Source organism: Lygodium microphyllum, chromosome 10 (genome assembly GCF_053477565.2).
Source record: "Lygodium microphyllum isolate KBCC chromosome 10, Lygodium_microphyllum_v1.1.10, whole genome shotgun sequence".
Classification (NCBI taxonomy): Eukaryota; Viridiplantae; Streptophyta; class Polypodiopsida; order Schizaeales; family Lygodiaceae; genus Lygodium; species Lygodium microphyllum.
In genome coordinates, this window is record NC_141144.1 from 59365264 (window position 1) to 59381672 (window position 16409).

At 40.6% G+C, this 16409-nt stretch overlaps 1 protein-coding gene across 1 annotated transcript in view; it reads right to left on the reverse strand.

Annotated features, from left to right (window-relative positions):
* Positions 1 to 3334: 3334 nt before the first annotated feature.
* LOC148030043 (ras-related protein RIC1-like) overlaps positions 3335 to 16409 on the reverse strand; it is a 50497-nt gene continuing 37422 nt past the window's right edge. Inside the window, exons 2-8 of the mRNA XM_087686306.1 lie at positions 4710 to 4782; positions 4549 to 4596; positions 4416 to 4463; positions 4146 to 4217; positions 3875 to 4030; positions 3682 to 3785; positions 3335 to 3593 (exon numbers count right to left, since the gene is read on the reverse strand). Coding sequence (XP_087542432.1) covers positions 3500 to 3593; positions 3682 to 3785; positions 3875 to 4030; positions 4146 to 4217; positions 4416 to 4463; positions 4549 to 4596; positions 4710 to 4782 — 595 coding nt within the window. The 3' untranslated portion in view covers positions 3335 to 3499. The remainder of the gene's footprint in view (positions 3594 to 3681; positions 3786 to 3874; positions 4031 to 4145; positions 4218 to 4415; positions 4464 to 4548; positions 4597 to 4709; positions 4783 to 16409) is intronic.

Here is a 16409-nt window from a genome sequence, read left to right on the forward strand (position 1 = left end):
CCTTATACCATTAGGCTATTGGATGTCTTTGTTATGTCTTTCACAGTAGGCTAGTCATATGTGAGAAAGTTTCTGCATAGCTAATGTTCAAAGTATTGGGAGCTATGAAGAAGACCTTTTGGTACTTAAAAGGGTAGTGTCCACTAAATTCATTTTGGGGTTGTGTGCTTATATTTTGAAACTTCTTCCTTCCATTACCTTGGATCATAGAGTTACGAGCTTCATGTTGCTCCTCCGTTCCTTTCACAATTGTCACTTTGTGTCTTACTTTGTCCTCTTGTTATTTTTTCCGACATGCATAGTAGAAATGAGAAAAGGGACAACTACTAGTCTATGATAGTGATAGACATGACAAAGGTGATGAACTAGAAAGACTTCATATGTAATCATAATAACCATCTCCTATTGCATACCACAAGTGATGGCAATTGTAAGATTATCAATGTCATCTTCCTTGTGATTCATGGAGGACCTTTGTATATGCTCCAACAAAACATTGTTGGGATCAAAGACTCTATTTTAATCTTATGGTATCAATTAGTGCATCCTATTGCCTGCTCCATACATCTATGGGATTTTCTAATTGATGTCAACAAATTTTCGTTGAACAAGTGTTTTCTCTTCTATGATAGTACATCATATAAATTAAGCTCTTCTCAATGGATGTTCAAACTTGATTTGTGATTGATCTAAAAAACCCCATTTGTGAGAAGTAATTTCTTAACTCTCTCTTTATTCATTACCACAATAGAGTATTATGTTGGCAAAAATGGTGTACATGTTCTTTCTCATGGTAAATATAACATTTAAGGAAGTGTCTCCATGTTCAACAACTAAAATGAAACCCCATGTATGTTTCTATAGGATTCTTGTTTCAAAATTAGGAGAGTATGATAATGTGTCTTGAAGTTTGTATCTCTACCTGGAAACCTTTTGAATAATGAACACAATTATGATTATGACCAAGAGTCTTTTTATAAGGCAATCTAACTACAACTTTTTCTTATATGGAGATCAAATCCATGAATAAGGATTTGGCAATCTAGCTACAACATTTTCCTATATAAAGATCAAATCCATGAATATGACTATGAGTTTTTTTGTTAGGTTAAACTTATGGACATAATTATCCTAATGTTTGTTAAATTATGAGCTAAGTTATGACTTTGACAACTAATTTTAAGAAAAATTTGATAAAATACTATTGAGTTCTAAATATTTAGGACCATAACATAACAAGAGGAGTATTTGTGAAGTAATATATTAGTACATACTACTCTTTAAACAATAAGCTCTTTAAAATCCTTTAGTATTAGAAAGTGAACCACCCCCCAAGGGTTGCATGTTTAATATTTGCTAGAAAATATTATATTTTTAATTACAAGACTTGTCATCAAAAAATGGAAAGCTACTACAACATGATAACTTACTCTAAAGTGAGAATAGACATCAAAAGTTACCATATAGTTTCATTACCAAAAACTGAGGCATAGCTATTAAAAGTTGTCTCAATTTTCCATTCAACATCTAATTCTTGGAGTACATTAGAATTATTCAAGCACTAATTAACCATTAAATGTTAAGTGTTTCATTGTTTAAGATTTGGAGCTTCAAATTTACCAAGTTCCTTTACTAAAATAGTACAAGACTCCCTACTCAATCAATGATATATAATCCAAAACTCCACAATATATTCGGTACCCAAATAAGTGTCCCTCTAGGACCCATTCGTTCAAGGTCATTTTCAAGACCACAAATAAAACGGAGTTCAGCAAAACTCTGGACTCTAGTATTAAGACTACAACTAGAGAGAACACACACATTTGTGTTTAAGCAAAATAGTGTTTCACTTCTAGAAATTGTCAAGTACTTCATTGTGAATAGAAGTCCACACTCTTCTACTTTGCACTACCATGCATTCGTTACCTCTTGAGCCTAGCACACAATCAACCATTTATGACCTAGCTCCATTTTACACCCCTTAATCAATTTACTCACTTCATTGGATTGTAAGGGCCCACTTCTACCCTAAAAGAAAGGCAAGACAAGTTGCCTAAGGCTCAATTACTTTGTTCATACCCTATAGTACTTTGGACCACATCTAGCTTCTTTGGCTATAGTGCTCCTAAATCCTCGACTTTTTAGTGTCATACATCCTCAATACTTGCCATCTGGTACCCCATACCCTCATCTAATCTACAAGTCATCAAGAATTTGGCTCCAATTTATAACCTTTGAGGACCATTTCCATGACCCGTCTACCACTAGTGAGAAGCTTCTATCCATGATAGAATTGTATCCTTTTCATATATTAGCAAACCTAACTAAACTAAATTAATTTAAACAATTCTTTCTCTATAAGACTACCTTGGTGTCTCCTTTAATACGAAGGAAAGACAACCAATCTAGATCCACAAACAGGTTCAAGACCATAGCCTTCCACAAATAACACTACAATAATGTTCAAATCTTGGCTTTGAGTTCCAACGCCCTCTTTCCAAACACCAAAAAAGGAAAAACAAACCCTCCAAAAATGCATAATGAAAGGGTAGAGAGGAACGCAAGACCTGGAGAAAAATGTTTTGGTAAATACTTGGCCCATCTACAATTATCAATCATGAGGTTACATTATGGCAGGGTAAATAATGAGCAACTCAATGACAAAAAGGAGCTGCTTACATGAAAAGTATCCTATTCCTAAGGTGAAAGAAACGATACAATAATTCTTACAGCCAGCCAAACCATTTCTATACATTCCATCATTTGGATTGTCAGAGAGAGCTCACAATCTTAACCACTCCCTTTATTGTCCAAAACCAATCATTAAGGCCCTCAAAAGTAGGACAGAAATTAAGCACAATGACCTAACCATAACTAGCAACCTGAATACACATGTAAATCGCCTTTATCATGGAATGCTGAATGTACCATGGCCTAACATTTGACTTGCTGCTGCCCCAATGCATATCATGCTCATTTAGCATCAATACTGCTTGCCAATGGCTTCCACATTTGCCTAGTAATCGTCTACTAAGAGTATTCGTTTTGGTAAGAGCGAAGATGATCGAAGGGATTAAATAAAGCTGCAAGCAAGTTAGAGAAGAACCTGAGCTCTCTTTTGAAAATAACATGCTCATTACCCTTTGCTTGATTTCAGAAAAAGGCCTGAACCAGCTATTGTTAGACACCATCACAAGAACAATGCTAGTAGGCCTGCTTAGGCCAAGACAAAAATCACGCCTTAACATGAATACACAAACATTTTCCAAAAGAATGTATTCTTGTACATCTGAATCCCCAAGTACCTGCACAATTGGTTACTGCCCCCCCCCGCCCCCCCCCCGACCCCCCCCAAAAAAAGATTGCATAACCCACTTAAGCCACACAGCTTCATAACACATTTGAAGCTGCCCCACAATATTAACATTTTCCCTTTTGCTAAGGTTGACGAAACCTTTTTTCAATCTTGTTCTGGGTCTGAACATATCTCAACAATGCTTCAGGAGCAGCAACCATTTTTCTGTTGCAGAGGCTGCCCTTGCATTTGCACAAGCTTTGGCTTATTTGTGTTTGATGCTGGTTGGCTTGCCATCCTGCAATAGATATAAAGTAGCAGCAATAATCAGAAGCTGAAGGCACAACCTGCACATGAAAGAGGCGGCATCAAAATTCAACAGCTACCTATTTTTTATTTCTGCAGCCATTGTCATGAAGGCTTCTTCAACATTGCTTGCATTTTTTGCACTTGTCTCCAGAAAAGGGATTCCTATCTCGTCAGCAAAAGCCTAAATTCCAAAAGCAAAAACAAACTAAGATTTTTCAGCAGCTCAATTACTTGTATCAGAAGGAAGGAATAAACCTTTACAGCACAAACCTTGGCCGTCTGGTAATCAACAACTTTCTTGACTGTTAAGTCACTTTTGTTTCCCACCAGCAGCTTGTTCACATTCTCACTAGCATAACGATCAATTTCATTCAACCACTGCTTTACATTGTTGAAGCTTTCCTGATCTGTCACATCATAGACAATCTGAAGACAAAGGAATGAGAAAAATATAAACCTTGTCATTCCCTGAAAAGCTGAACTGACATAGCTTTCTACCTACAACTCAGTAAAGAGAGAGAACAAAATGTTGCACACGTACAATTATTCCATGTGCACCCCTGTAATAGCTACTTGTTATTGTTCTGAATCGCTCCTGACCGGCAGTGTCCCACTGCACATAATACTCATTGTCAACATAATTATTGTGAAATTTCAAACACCAAACCATAGTTAATGTCAGTGCTTTCATGGCTGCATTATGAATGGCTGTCATGGGAATACTGTATGCCATATCAGAAAACCAGAACACTTGGTTCTAACATTTACAAGGGAACATGGGCCTCAAAAGAAGATGACAATGACTACTCACAATCTGAAGCTTGATAGTTTTTCCATCAAGTTCTACAGTGCGAATTTTCTGCATATTACAACCAAAAGATCATGCACAACTCTATTGATTCACAAAAAGCAAAAGCAGCATAGAAAAGATTGCTCATACTCACAAAATCAACACCAATTGTACTGATGTAGCTCTCCAAATATGAATCATCCTGAAAGACAGGAGTACATACTTACACGACAAACATGTAGAGGGAAGCACCCTAGGTACAAGCAGAAAATCAGACATTATTTCATGCTGAAGTAACCGAGGAGGAATAAATACCGCAAATCGAAGAAGCAGGCAAGATTTCCCAACTCCTGAATCACCTATTAGCAAAAGCTTGAAAAGATAGTCACTGCAAATCAACACAAACCCTGATTAGATTAGCTAACAGAAAGCAGACTGAATTGCAGAAATGTTCTGACATGCTACAGTATGCATGGTTGATTTACAATTGTGGCATACAATAGGGGTTTAATCACAGCTAATACTTCCAAGAAGTAATATTAAGTATTTGCAAGCCGACATCCTAATCTAACAATAATTGATAGATCAATTCACCAGAAAAGAGAGAGACTGATACTTTAAATAAAATCATAATGTTCATTGACAATGTGCACCTTAGACAAAGACACAACTAGAAGCATTAGCTCACTGAGCTTTCACCCTTGTAAGAGGAGTTCAAATCCCAATTTGTGTCAATAGAAAGATAAAACTCATGGTTAAGAAGGTAATCACATGACGATAGCTTGCATGCACATAGACACTCTACATTATCAATCACCAGCCACCATTTTCTAAAAGAGAGAGAGATTGATGCAAACAAGAAGTATGTAATTATCACACGGACGAGAAAATTTAAAATGCTTTAATCTTGCCAATTACATTTGATTAAGTTATTAATCAAATGTGCAAGGTTGTTTAGCACATTTATTGCACATGGCAGTTATTTCATGGTAACAAGCCAAGGACTCCGAGGACGTAGTGGGTGTCAAAGGCAAAAGTTGTGATAAGTTATGCCGACTAGGCTTTGGGGGTCAGTTAGTGTCAATTTTGACCCCAGGACAATTATTTGGCCAATAAGTGTCAATGGTGACACTAGGGACTGTGAAGAAAACTGCCAAGGTTTGCACTGAGGAAACACAGAGTGTACGACCAAGACAAAAACACAAAGAGACAGACACAGACATAGAAAGCAAAACTCAAACCCTAAACGCAAAACTCAAAACTCAAACACAAACAAAAGAAGAAAGAGAAGAACACAACCCTGAAGTGAATGAATACTACAAATGAATGTAAGAGTGTACAAATACTCAAGGGCAGAGCAGTGTGTCAAAGAGTGACGTCCATGGGAGACGGATCCAAAGTCTATGACCACCAGTCGAACTGTGAAGAGAGAGGAATTTGCAAAACGCTAACACCAGAGGCTGCTGGAGACAGAGGCGACAGCTGCAGAAGGGTGTGGTGATGCCAGGCGGCTCTTGATGAGTGCAAACGCAAGCAAGAAGATGTCGCCAGATGGAGGAGGAGCAACTACATTGTCGCCAGGCTGATGGAGGCCCAAACGCAGGCAGTTGGAGGGTAGGGAGACTAACTCCTCGCTGATGAAGATCAAACACAAGCACCAGATGATGGTGGAGAGGCTGGCGATGGCAGCTGGAGGCCAAACGCAGCCTAGAAGGAGACGCCAGACAGTGGGCGACAACTGGAAGAGGCACCACGACATTGCAAGGAAAGAGGGGCTGCCACATGTGAGTTGACTAATGGCTGCAATCTGCGAAAACGAGATGAAGTGAATGGAGGGCAACATACCTATTTATAAAAAGTTTCGGTCCTCCCAAGTGAGGTTGTGCTTATGGGACATAGACACTCTAGGAACGCATTTCTGTTTAAAAAACAAGTTCGATTCATTAATTAAGTACATTTTGGGGTTGTTTAAGTAAAGCTAATGCATTTTTAGCTCAATACCCCCTCTCACACCCAACAACAGTGCCACAAGGATGAAGGCCAGCCAAGCTCTTTTTCTTTATCTTTTACCCCAAGGCATCCTACCCCACAACAGCCAGAGCATCAGACAAAGGGTGCATGTTGGCTGCCCAGTGGCCTTCTAATACTACAGAGACCAAGGGAGCCCAAGTGATCACCCCACCGAGGACAGGGCATCGGACAAAGGGTGCACGTCAGCTGCCCAATGGCCTACGAAGCCCTACAAAGGTAGATGGAATCAACTATGGACTCGTTTTTTTTAAAGGGCTTTTTAGATGTAAGGAAGTTAACATTTAAGTGAGGATTTCACTTAAGTTTTTGTCCTATTGAGTATCCGTGCCCCTAACGGCAGAGGAAAAAAAAAGAATGGTCAGACCTAAGACCTTCACAAAACAAGCATACTATCCCTACTATCACTAGGGGTCGATGATGAAGGAAAATATGATAAGGGAGTATGGTGGTGTGGTGTCAACAGCTTAGGATCCGCTCAAGTGGGGCTCTGCACAATGAAATGCAAAGTATGCTATATGCTGAAGAATGCTCATGCAGCAGGAGCCACTTGGACAGTGTCCCTCGTAGGAAAATTGTTCACTTGCCCAAGCACCCTAGTATAAAGATGATGAAATCATACAATGCAAGGGGGAAGGTACAACAGGGGGGAGAAGCCGATGTCGAAGACAAAGTGCTTAAGCCTGTATAAGACTAAGAAGGGTAGTAACCCCTCTCAACCTGGATATAGATACCAAAGAAGGAAGAAGAGCCTGATGTTGATCTTCGTGTGGTGTCAAGAACCATAAGGAATGAAAGAAGATGATGAAGATTAAGTGGATGAAGCACCCTACTGGAAAAGCAAGGTAGAAGTCATCGCCATGATAGCATCAAGAAAGATGCTATACAATTCACCTTGGGAGGAAAAACATACGTGCTAGAAAAAGAGCAAGCACTCCTAGGATAATAAAACCATGAAAGGAACGGTACACATCACCACGTCTCTAGCCCAAGTAGGACCAAAGCAATCTACAAGTTAGCCCTACACTGAAAGACAAAACCCTACAAAAGATATAAGAATTTGCAAACACAAAAGTCAATGGTGAGATACTCCGAAGCAAAACATAACAGAGAGAAAATCTAACTGAAAAGAAAATGCAATGAATGTGTGTGTGTGTGAGTAAATGAAGAGGAAGACTTGAGAATGAAAAAGCTAAAGACAATTAATCCTATGGGCCCGACTCTAAGAGTGTGAAAAAGGGATACTAGACTAACCTAGGGTATCCTAAAGGACCTAGAGACATGCTAGTCTAAGAAGGTGTCCACCATCGTGTACATCTAGTAGCAAGGCTCTACCAAGGAAACGCCTAACAAGGTGAAGAGAAATGTGAAATGGATGCATGAAGTGCTACAGGATCGCGACCTGTAGACCAATCAGCTAGTTCCTCAAGGATAGTGAAAGAGACTGTCTATTGAGGCTGTCCTCGGGCCACATGTCCAGCAACAACAACGGGTGCTGAAGGAGCAGGTAAAGCAAGAGTGGAAGGCATAGCCCCACTGGACTATGCAATCGCAACGATCTGCTGAGGCTTTTTAGATGGAAGACCTTAGGCCTTGGAGCAACACTTCTCGTCCACATGGCCTACTCTTTGACAATGTGTGCAAAACCGGTTTTTCTTAGGGAATTGTTGCCAGATAGGTCTAGATTCTTTGGTTCCATCTGAGGAAGAGGAGTCAACCTTTGATTAGCTTGTCTTTGCATCTTGCGAGTTCTTGCCACTATTGGTTTTCCCTCCCGAAGAAGAGGCAACCAACCCCCTCTACTCTGAATAAGGCTGTGATCAGAATTTCTTGTGGACTTGATCATGCAACCTCACGTAACGCAAGAACCGGCACTCAAACTTGTAGAAGGTTGGCAATTGTGAATGTGAGATAATGTGTTGAATGAAATTAAAGTATTTTTCGGACAACTTATTCAAGAAGAATGTAACCTGATCATCATCTAGCTTTGGAGAGCCAGTAGTAGCAAACTCAGTGAGTAACCGCCTATATTCGGCCAACTTGACTATTAGATCATCCCCTTCCTTAATAGAAAACTCTTGAAGCTCAAAGTCAAGATTTATTTGCTGAGTACAATCTCAGGCCGCATAGCAGTTGAGAAGGTGACTCTAATGCTCTGATGCGAGCAAGAAGTGCTGTAGCTGAGAGTGAAACTTAGGAAGCAATCCCTCAAAAGACGACGTACCAACGAGACAGTAGGGTTTGCAGGGAGAAACATGGAGTGAACTCGGTAAACACTGAGAAGAGAAGAGAAGAGAGAAGAAACTCCAACGAATGGAATGGTGAAGATCTGAATCATGGAGTGATGTGATACAAGGGAACAAGGATGCCGTAGCACAAGGAAGATGATGAAGACAGCCACGAACCACAAACCGCAATGTCCTCCTGAAGGGATGTGAGGATAGTGGAGAGACTGGAGAGAAGAGGTGACGGACTATATGAATCAGTTGTATAACTATTTATAGAAAGTTTGGATCCTCCCAAGTGAGATTGTACTTATGGGACACAAACACTCTCTAGGAACGCATTTCTATTTAAAGAATAAGTTTGATTCATTAATTGAGTATGTTTTGGGGTTGTTTAAGTAAAGCTAATGCATTTTCAGCTCAACAAGGACTGGCATTAATTAATTAATCAATGCAAATCTAAGGGTCAACAAAGGTTCGGAACTGCTCCAAGTTGCAAATGACCTAGCCAATTTAGTTATGGATGGGCACATTTAAGTTTGGACAAGATTAAAAAGGCTGAAATTAATTTTTAAGATTATTTAATCTTGAAAATTGATTAAATGATTGGATAATGCTAAAAATGAGTTTAGAAGGTTGCCACTTGGCATAAATGCTCATGCAAACTAAGAGAACGTTTCTGGAGACTGGGTCTCAACCATTCAATTAGTTTGCAACATGGGGGAGAGAGAGAGAGAGAGGGAGGGAGCTATCGGTCCATTTTCTAATCAATGAACAACAATTTACTATAGAAGACAACCATCTTGGGACCTCTACAAACAAGGGACAACAAGGAGACACCTTCCAGGGGCTGGCAACGGCATTGTTGATCAAGTGACTGCATTTTAGAGATGCCTTGCAATAGGTGACTGCATTAAATGCAGGTTAGAGCAGGCAGTAGGCAGATTTTAGGGTTCTCTCGCAAAGAAAATCAGATCTCTCTCTCATCTTGGCTTTCTCTCATACACTGAATTCAACACTTCAAATTTGTGTAATTGTGAAGGGATTCAGATGCCAACCCATTCATTGTAAATTGGGGCAACATTTGGCTAGTTTGTGGTTCCAATTGTGCTTGCTGATTATTATTACAACAAGGGGCTTTTGAAACAACAAAGGAGATTATAGAATCTTAGCTTGTACTCATTCCATTAGAAATCAAGGTTAAAAGAAATACCGAAAGGGACACCACTTCAAGGGCCAACAAGGTGTCCAATGTCAAAGATTCTGAAGATAAATTGTGCATTCAATGTATGTTTATTTGCTGATTGCTGTAATTAAGTGCTTAATTAGGAAATTACCACCCTCTCCAAGAAGGAAGGCTTGTTCCAATAATACTCATTGATAATGTGCACCTTAGACCAAGGCATAACTAGAAGCATTAGTGCAAGTGGTTTGAGCTCTCATACTTAAGAGCCTCGAGGAGTTTAAATGCCACTCCATGTCAGTGGAAAGACAACCATTATGAGGGTTCAGGAGATATTCCCATAGTGGTGGCTGCATACATATGGACACTGCATATCACTCAACAGCCAACACCATGGTGGCTTGCATACATGTTAAAACTCTGCATAAGTCATCTTCTACACCTTCAAAACAACAAGGTGCATTGAAGAAAATGCCAAAGCCTTCATTTGAAGCTCCCAAAGATGTTATGGAAGCAAAACAGTTAGTACCTACGCAGCAAGGGATACAAATGCAAGGCCATCATGGAAGTGCCAATCCAATGGATTTTGGACAGCCGAGCATGCATACTATGATAGGGCAGCCAGGATACTTTGGAGATAGTACAATTTTTCATGCTATGGTTGGACAAGGATCCATACGAAAATGTATGGCACAAATCCCTATGGTATGCAACAACCAATGCATGGTGCAAAAGGCCCAATGTATTGAAGTATGTCTCCAAATATGCAAAACCCTATATATGGCAGCATTGGCTTGATGCCTAGGCACAAAGTAGCATGTTTGGTGATGCATCTGCAACCTCAAATGCTTATGGGGCTCAAGGAATGAGTGTTGGTCGTGCAAATGCTTTGTTTGGTGTTGGTTTTGATGTAAATTCAATGAATGCACCCTTTTTGCAACAGCCAGTGTATAATAACTTGACATCCAAAGGGACAGCAAAAGACTATCATGAGGGTGAAAAAGCAATGAAGTTTAAGTCCTTCAATGGTGCACAAGATAGGTTGAAAGTTTTGGCTTTCAATTGACAGTTTAATGCAACCTATTCAGGGGAAAATTTCACAGAGTCCTCGAAGATTCAAAAGGCAACCACTTATTTGAAGGGGAATGCATTGCAGTGGTGGTCAACTCTTTTGATGCGAGGTAGAGCACCGTCAACGTGGATACAATTCAAGCAAATGTTTACATCCAATTAGTTGACAAGTACCTTTGAGGTGAACATCATGACAACTTGGAATAACTTGAATGCTAAGAAATGTAAGAATTGGAGCAATATAATATGAAGTTTTGGGATGCATTGCTGCCCATTACTTCTTATCGCCATGTACCCCTTCATGAGCAAGCGAAAAATATATTTATGGACTGCTCAAAAGAATCAGTGATTTTTTCATTAAATCCACCATGTCTGGCATGTCTCAACTCATAGAGACTACTACTACAGCATATACTTTGCTGCGTGGAAAGGATCTGGGCTTCCTAGAGAGTGGGGAGAAGTCAAATAAAAAGTTGTTCAAGGATGAGAAAATGGAAAGATCTGAAAATCAGCCTGAAAAGAGGCCAAAGCAACAAAGAAAGGACTCAAAAACATTAGCGCAACGTAGGGAATTGACAGCTACAAATAAATGCTTTCTTTCTGCACAAGAGGGTCACATTGCAAGGGGCTGTCCTAATAGGCGGCAATCCAGAAAATCAGAAAATCAAGGAGATCCTAAGGAAAAGAAGCACAAGAGAGTCACATTGTAAGGGGCTGTCCTAATAGGCGACAATCTAGAAAATCAGAAAATCAAGGAGATCCTAAGGAAAAGAAGCCCAAGATATCAATGGGATTGGTGCCTGATCTTATTAGTGATCAGCCCAATGATGATGCTAATCAATTGTGCAGCACATGGGGCAAAATTAGGTACCAGCATGCATTGATTTTCTTAGGTGATGGTGCACGAGCCAACTTCAAGTTTGGTGACATGGCAGCCCATCTAGGCATCAAAGAGGATAAGATGTGACCCATGGGGAGAGTTGGAATGGCATGTAAAGGCCATGCAGAGCCAATCACACCACTCATTGGAAAGCTTCAATTGCATATATAGAGATGTATGGACAAAGGAGTTCTTCATTGCTCCATTGAATGTTATGATGTATTGCTTGGAATGCCATAGTGTCACTGTATGCATGCAAAGATTGATTCTCGAGCAAAAGAGATCATTACTCAACATAAGGGAAAGATACTCGCACTTGATGTAAAATTGAAAGATAAATCTATCCCTATTGTATCTGCAAAGCTACCATTTCTAAAGTAATGAAAAATCATCTTTCAACATACTTGGTTTTTACTAAGGATGGGAACATGTCTAAGTTAAAAAAGGATCATATACATTTCTGAAAATGTATGCTAATTGCTTCTCTCAGTTGCTTCCAAGGTAGCTACTACCTAAAAGGCCAGAAAGTCATGGCATAGATCTTATCCCTGGAAGTAGCCCACCCAATAAGCCGCCCTACAAAGTCCATGCAACCCAGTAAGAGGAGATTATGAGTCAAGTAAATGAGCTATTAAGAAAAGGGTTGATTCAGCCTAGCTCATCTCCTTTTTGTTCTCCAATCCTTTTGGTGCAAAAAAAGGATAGTTCATGGCGTATATGCATTGATTATCACGCTCAAAACAAGATCGTAATAAAGAATCGCTTTTTGATTCCTCGAATTGAAGATGTTATGGATAGATTGCAAGGGGCAATCATATTCAACCGTACAGATTTGAAAAGTGGGTATCATCAGATACGCATTAGACCAGAGAATGTGCCTAAGACAGCTTTTAGAACATCTTTTGGGCTATATGAGTTTCTTGTCATACCTTTTGAGCTTACGAATGCTCCTACCACTTTTAATCGGATGACGGATCGCATCTTCAAGCCACTCAGAGGATTTGTGGGCACTTTCTTTGATGACATGATTATCTATTCAAAGAATCAGACGAAGCATAGAAGACACTTGATGAATTGCATAAGCATAAGTTGATTATCAATGACAAGAAAAGTGAATCTTTTTTGCATGAAATCCACTTTATGGGACATATTGTATCGACTGATGGTATTCGCATGGACCCTGCAAAGGTTGAGGCAATACGATCATAGCCACCTTTGAGAAATGTACATGAGACCCGTAGCTTCTTGGGTTTATGTTCTTACTGCAAGAAGTATATACACTGGTTTGCTGAAATTGCATCTCCATTGCATGCCTTGCAAAAGAAGGATATGCCATTTAGATGGACAACATTGGAAATTTCAGCATTTGAAAAGTTAAAGGATAAAATGACTTCACATCTTGTACTTATGTTACCCAATCTAAGGAAGTCATTCATGGTTCAGTGTGATGCTTGTAGTAATAGCATTAGAGCTATTTCTTAAGCAAGATGGCCGTGTTGTGGCTTATGAGAGCCGATTTTTCCACAATTCAAAGAAGAATTTGCATGTCTATGAGAAAGAGCTCTTGGCTGTAATTCATGCACTATCTACGTGGAAACATTATTTATTAGGGGCTGATTTTACAGTGCAAACAAATCATCAAACTTTGAGGTACTTTTTAATGTAGACAAAGTTGTCAGAGAAGCATATGAGATGGGCGAATTTTCTCTCTACGTTTCATTTTCACAGTGTACATATAGATTGTAAAAAGAATGTTGTGGCTGATGCACTGTTACACAAGCCACAAATTTCAGCCCATTAGCATCATTTATCACACTGAGTTAAATGCCATGAAAGAGCAATATATTGTTAATTCAAACTTTGCTAATGCTTACGATCAACTGTGCAATGGCCAAAGGCATGAGCACTTTATGCTAAGAGGTAGATTTCTGATGATGCATGGACGACTATGTGTCACGAAGTAGTTGAGGCCTAGAGTTATCATTGAAAGTCGTGCTCCTCCATTTGTAGGACATCGAGGTATTGAGGCCACAATCAAAGCAATGGAGCATTTCTTTTATTGGCCAGCTTTGAGGCATGATGTAGAGCAATTTGTCACGACATGCATCATATGTCAAACGGTAAAGCATGATAGGCAAAAGATGGCGGGCTTGTTGTAGCCATTGCCTATTCCAAATAGGCCTTGGCAAAGCATTGCAATGGACTTTATTTTTTAGCTTTCTAGGACACCTACAAGGAATGATGGGATATGGACTATCATTTGCAAGTTTAGCAAATAAGCCCATAGTGTGTTTGTTGCATGAGCATTGTATAGTCATATCATTTCATTCATTCTCTATGTTCATTGTCTTTGAGTTACCCTAACCCTAATTGTGTTCTTCTATCAATTTGTGTTTTGTTATACGGCGTTATTTGTGTTTCTGTGTTAGGGTATTTCTTTACATGGTATCAGATCCAAGTTCTCTAAGAGAAACTTAGGCCTTGATCTGAAAGCTCTACACAAGAAGCACGAACGACAGGAGGGTAGATAACTTCGAACACTACTTCCATACCACTTCTCACATCTAAGCCAAATCCTTTGAGAAATGAGTCAAAGTGGGCCTCACAGCTTACTTCACAAGCTCCCAGCATGGCTGGATACGCATTGGACTACCATGGAGTTCCATGACCTTATGAGATCACTGCAGCTGAGTACAATCTCATTTTGATGCATAGAGCCCAACAGCAAATAGAATGTAAGTCTAAATTTCACCCTTTGAATTCGGTGCACAGATCTACTGACCATGTAAGAAGGACGGAATCTCCACTTAGGACTAGCATCCGCAAGTAGAGACTGGTATAGAGTATACTCCATTGCCTTCATACTTATTCTCTCCAGTGCCACGTATATCTACCATTTCAGATTCTATTAATCATGATTCCCCTTCTCCTATTGATATATATTATTTTCATGATGAAGGACGTATGCAAAACAATCTCTGGTTTATGAGTAAGGAGGAAGACACATATTTCTTTATGAACTCAAGACTAGGTAAGCAGTTGAAACAAGAAACTGCGAGTACTCCTTCCTCTTCTTTTCCTTCAAACTATTTTGTTTTCAAAGGTCAAAATGAAGTACATGCATCTGTCAGAGTGCAGCGGTGCGGAAGTGTAGGACTGAGAGAGAGAGAACGCAGAGAGAGAAGAGAGAGAAAGAGACTGTGGACGATGAAGATCTGCTGTATAAAGAATGCTGAATACAAAGATATGCAGATATATATATACACGGGCGCAGTGCGCTGGACTGCGTGTCTCCACCTCGACGATGCAACCTGCTGCCCACCTCGAAGTCCGCTGCAGTCTGCACTGTCTGCTGTCTGAAATCTGTGAGCAGAGACAGAATCTGCACGTCACCGGTCTGTAATCTGCGAGCAGAGAAGTGTACCAGACTGCTGAAAGTGCCAGGTATAAATAGCTGAAAAACCGAGGGAAAGAGGGCGCCAAAAATAGCCAGGCGGCTGCATTAAATGCAGCCGACTGGCTGCTGCAGGTCGGACTGCCACGTGGCAGTCCGACTGTGCAGTCCGACTACCAGTCCGACTGGACCAGCCTGCTGCCCCTGATCAGGCTATGATCTGATCTCTAACACCCCCTCTCAGAGCCTGGGCAGGGCAGAAGCCTGAGGGATCTGGAATGTCTCCGAAGTAGAGCCTGAGGAAGCGCCTTCGTAAACAAATCCGCAAGATTGTCTTCCATCTTGCAATACTCCACAGTGATAGTCTCATCCAGAAGCTTTTCTCGGATGAAGTGGTACTGGATCTCTATGTGCTTCGTCCAAGCATGAAAAACAGGGTTCCTTGCCAAGGCAATGCAACTCTCATTGTCACATCGCAGCAATGTAGGACGAGTCTGGGGGCACCCAAGCTCCTCCAATAATCGCCGAAGCCACACAACCTCGCATGTGGTGGAAGACGCGGCCCGATACTCCGCCTCAGTAGACGAAAGGGCTACCGTGGGCTGCTTCTTGCTACTCCATGAAATAACACCTGCACCCAAAGTAAAACAGTAACCTGTAGTAGACCGCCTGTGGTCCACGTCACCGGCCCAATCCGAGTCGCTCCAACCTGCAAGTACAAGATCTGACCCATCTATCCCTGCGGGGTAATGAATTCCTAAATCAGACGCCCCCCTCAAATACCAAAGTATCCTCTGAGCAGCCTGCCAATGCACCGTCTTAGGTTCACTCATGAACCCTGCCAAGAGCCCAACAGCAAAACATAGATCAACCCTCGTGTTGAGAAGCCAAATCAAGGACCCAATCAACTATCGATAGCGGGAAGCATCCGCCAAAGGAGAAGCTGAATGGAAAGTGGCCTTCCAATTCGGATCCATAAGAGTAGATAGGGCCCGACAATCCTCCATCTCAAAAGACACCAAGAGCTCCTGAACATATCTCTGTTGAGAGATAAAGATCCCCCTCTGAGACTGATAAATCTCATGGCCCAAAAAGAAATGGAGTAGACCCAAATCCGTCATCTCGAACGTCGGATGTAAAGCTGACTTCGTCTCTTGGACCCGCTGTGCATCATCACCTGTGACAATCAAATCATCAACATATAAGACAAACAGCACACAACCATCCTCGAAAG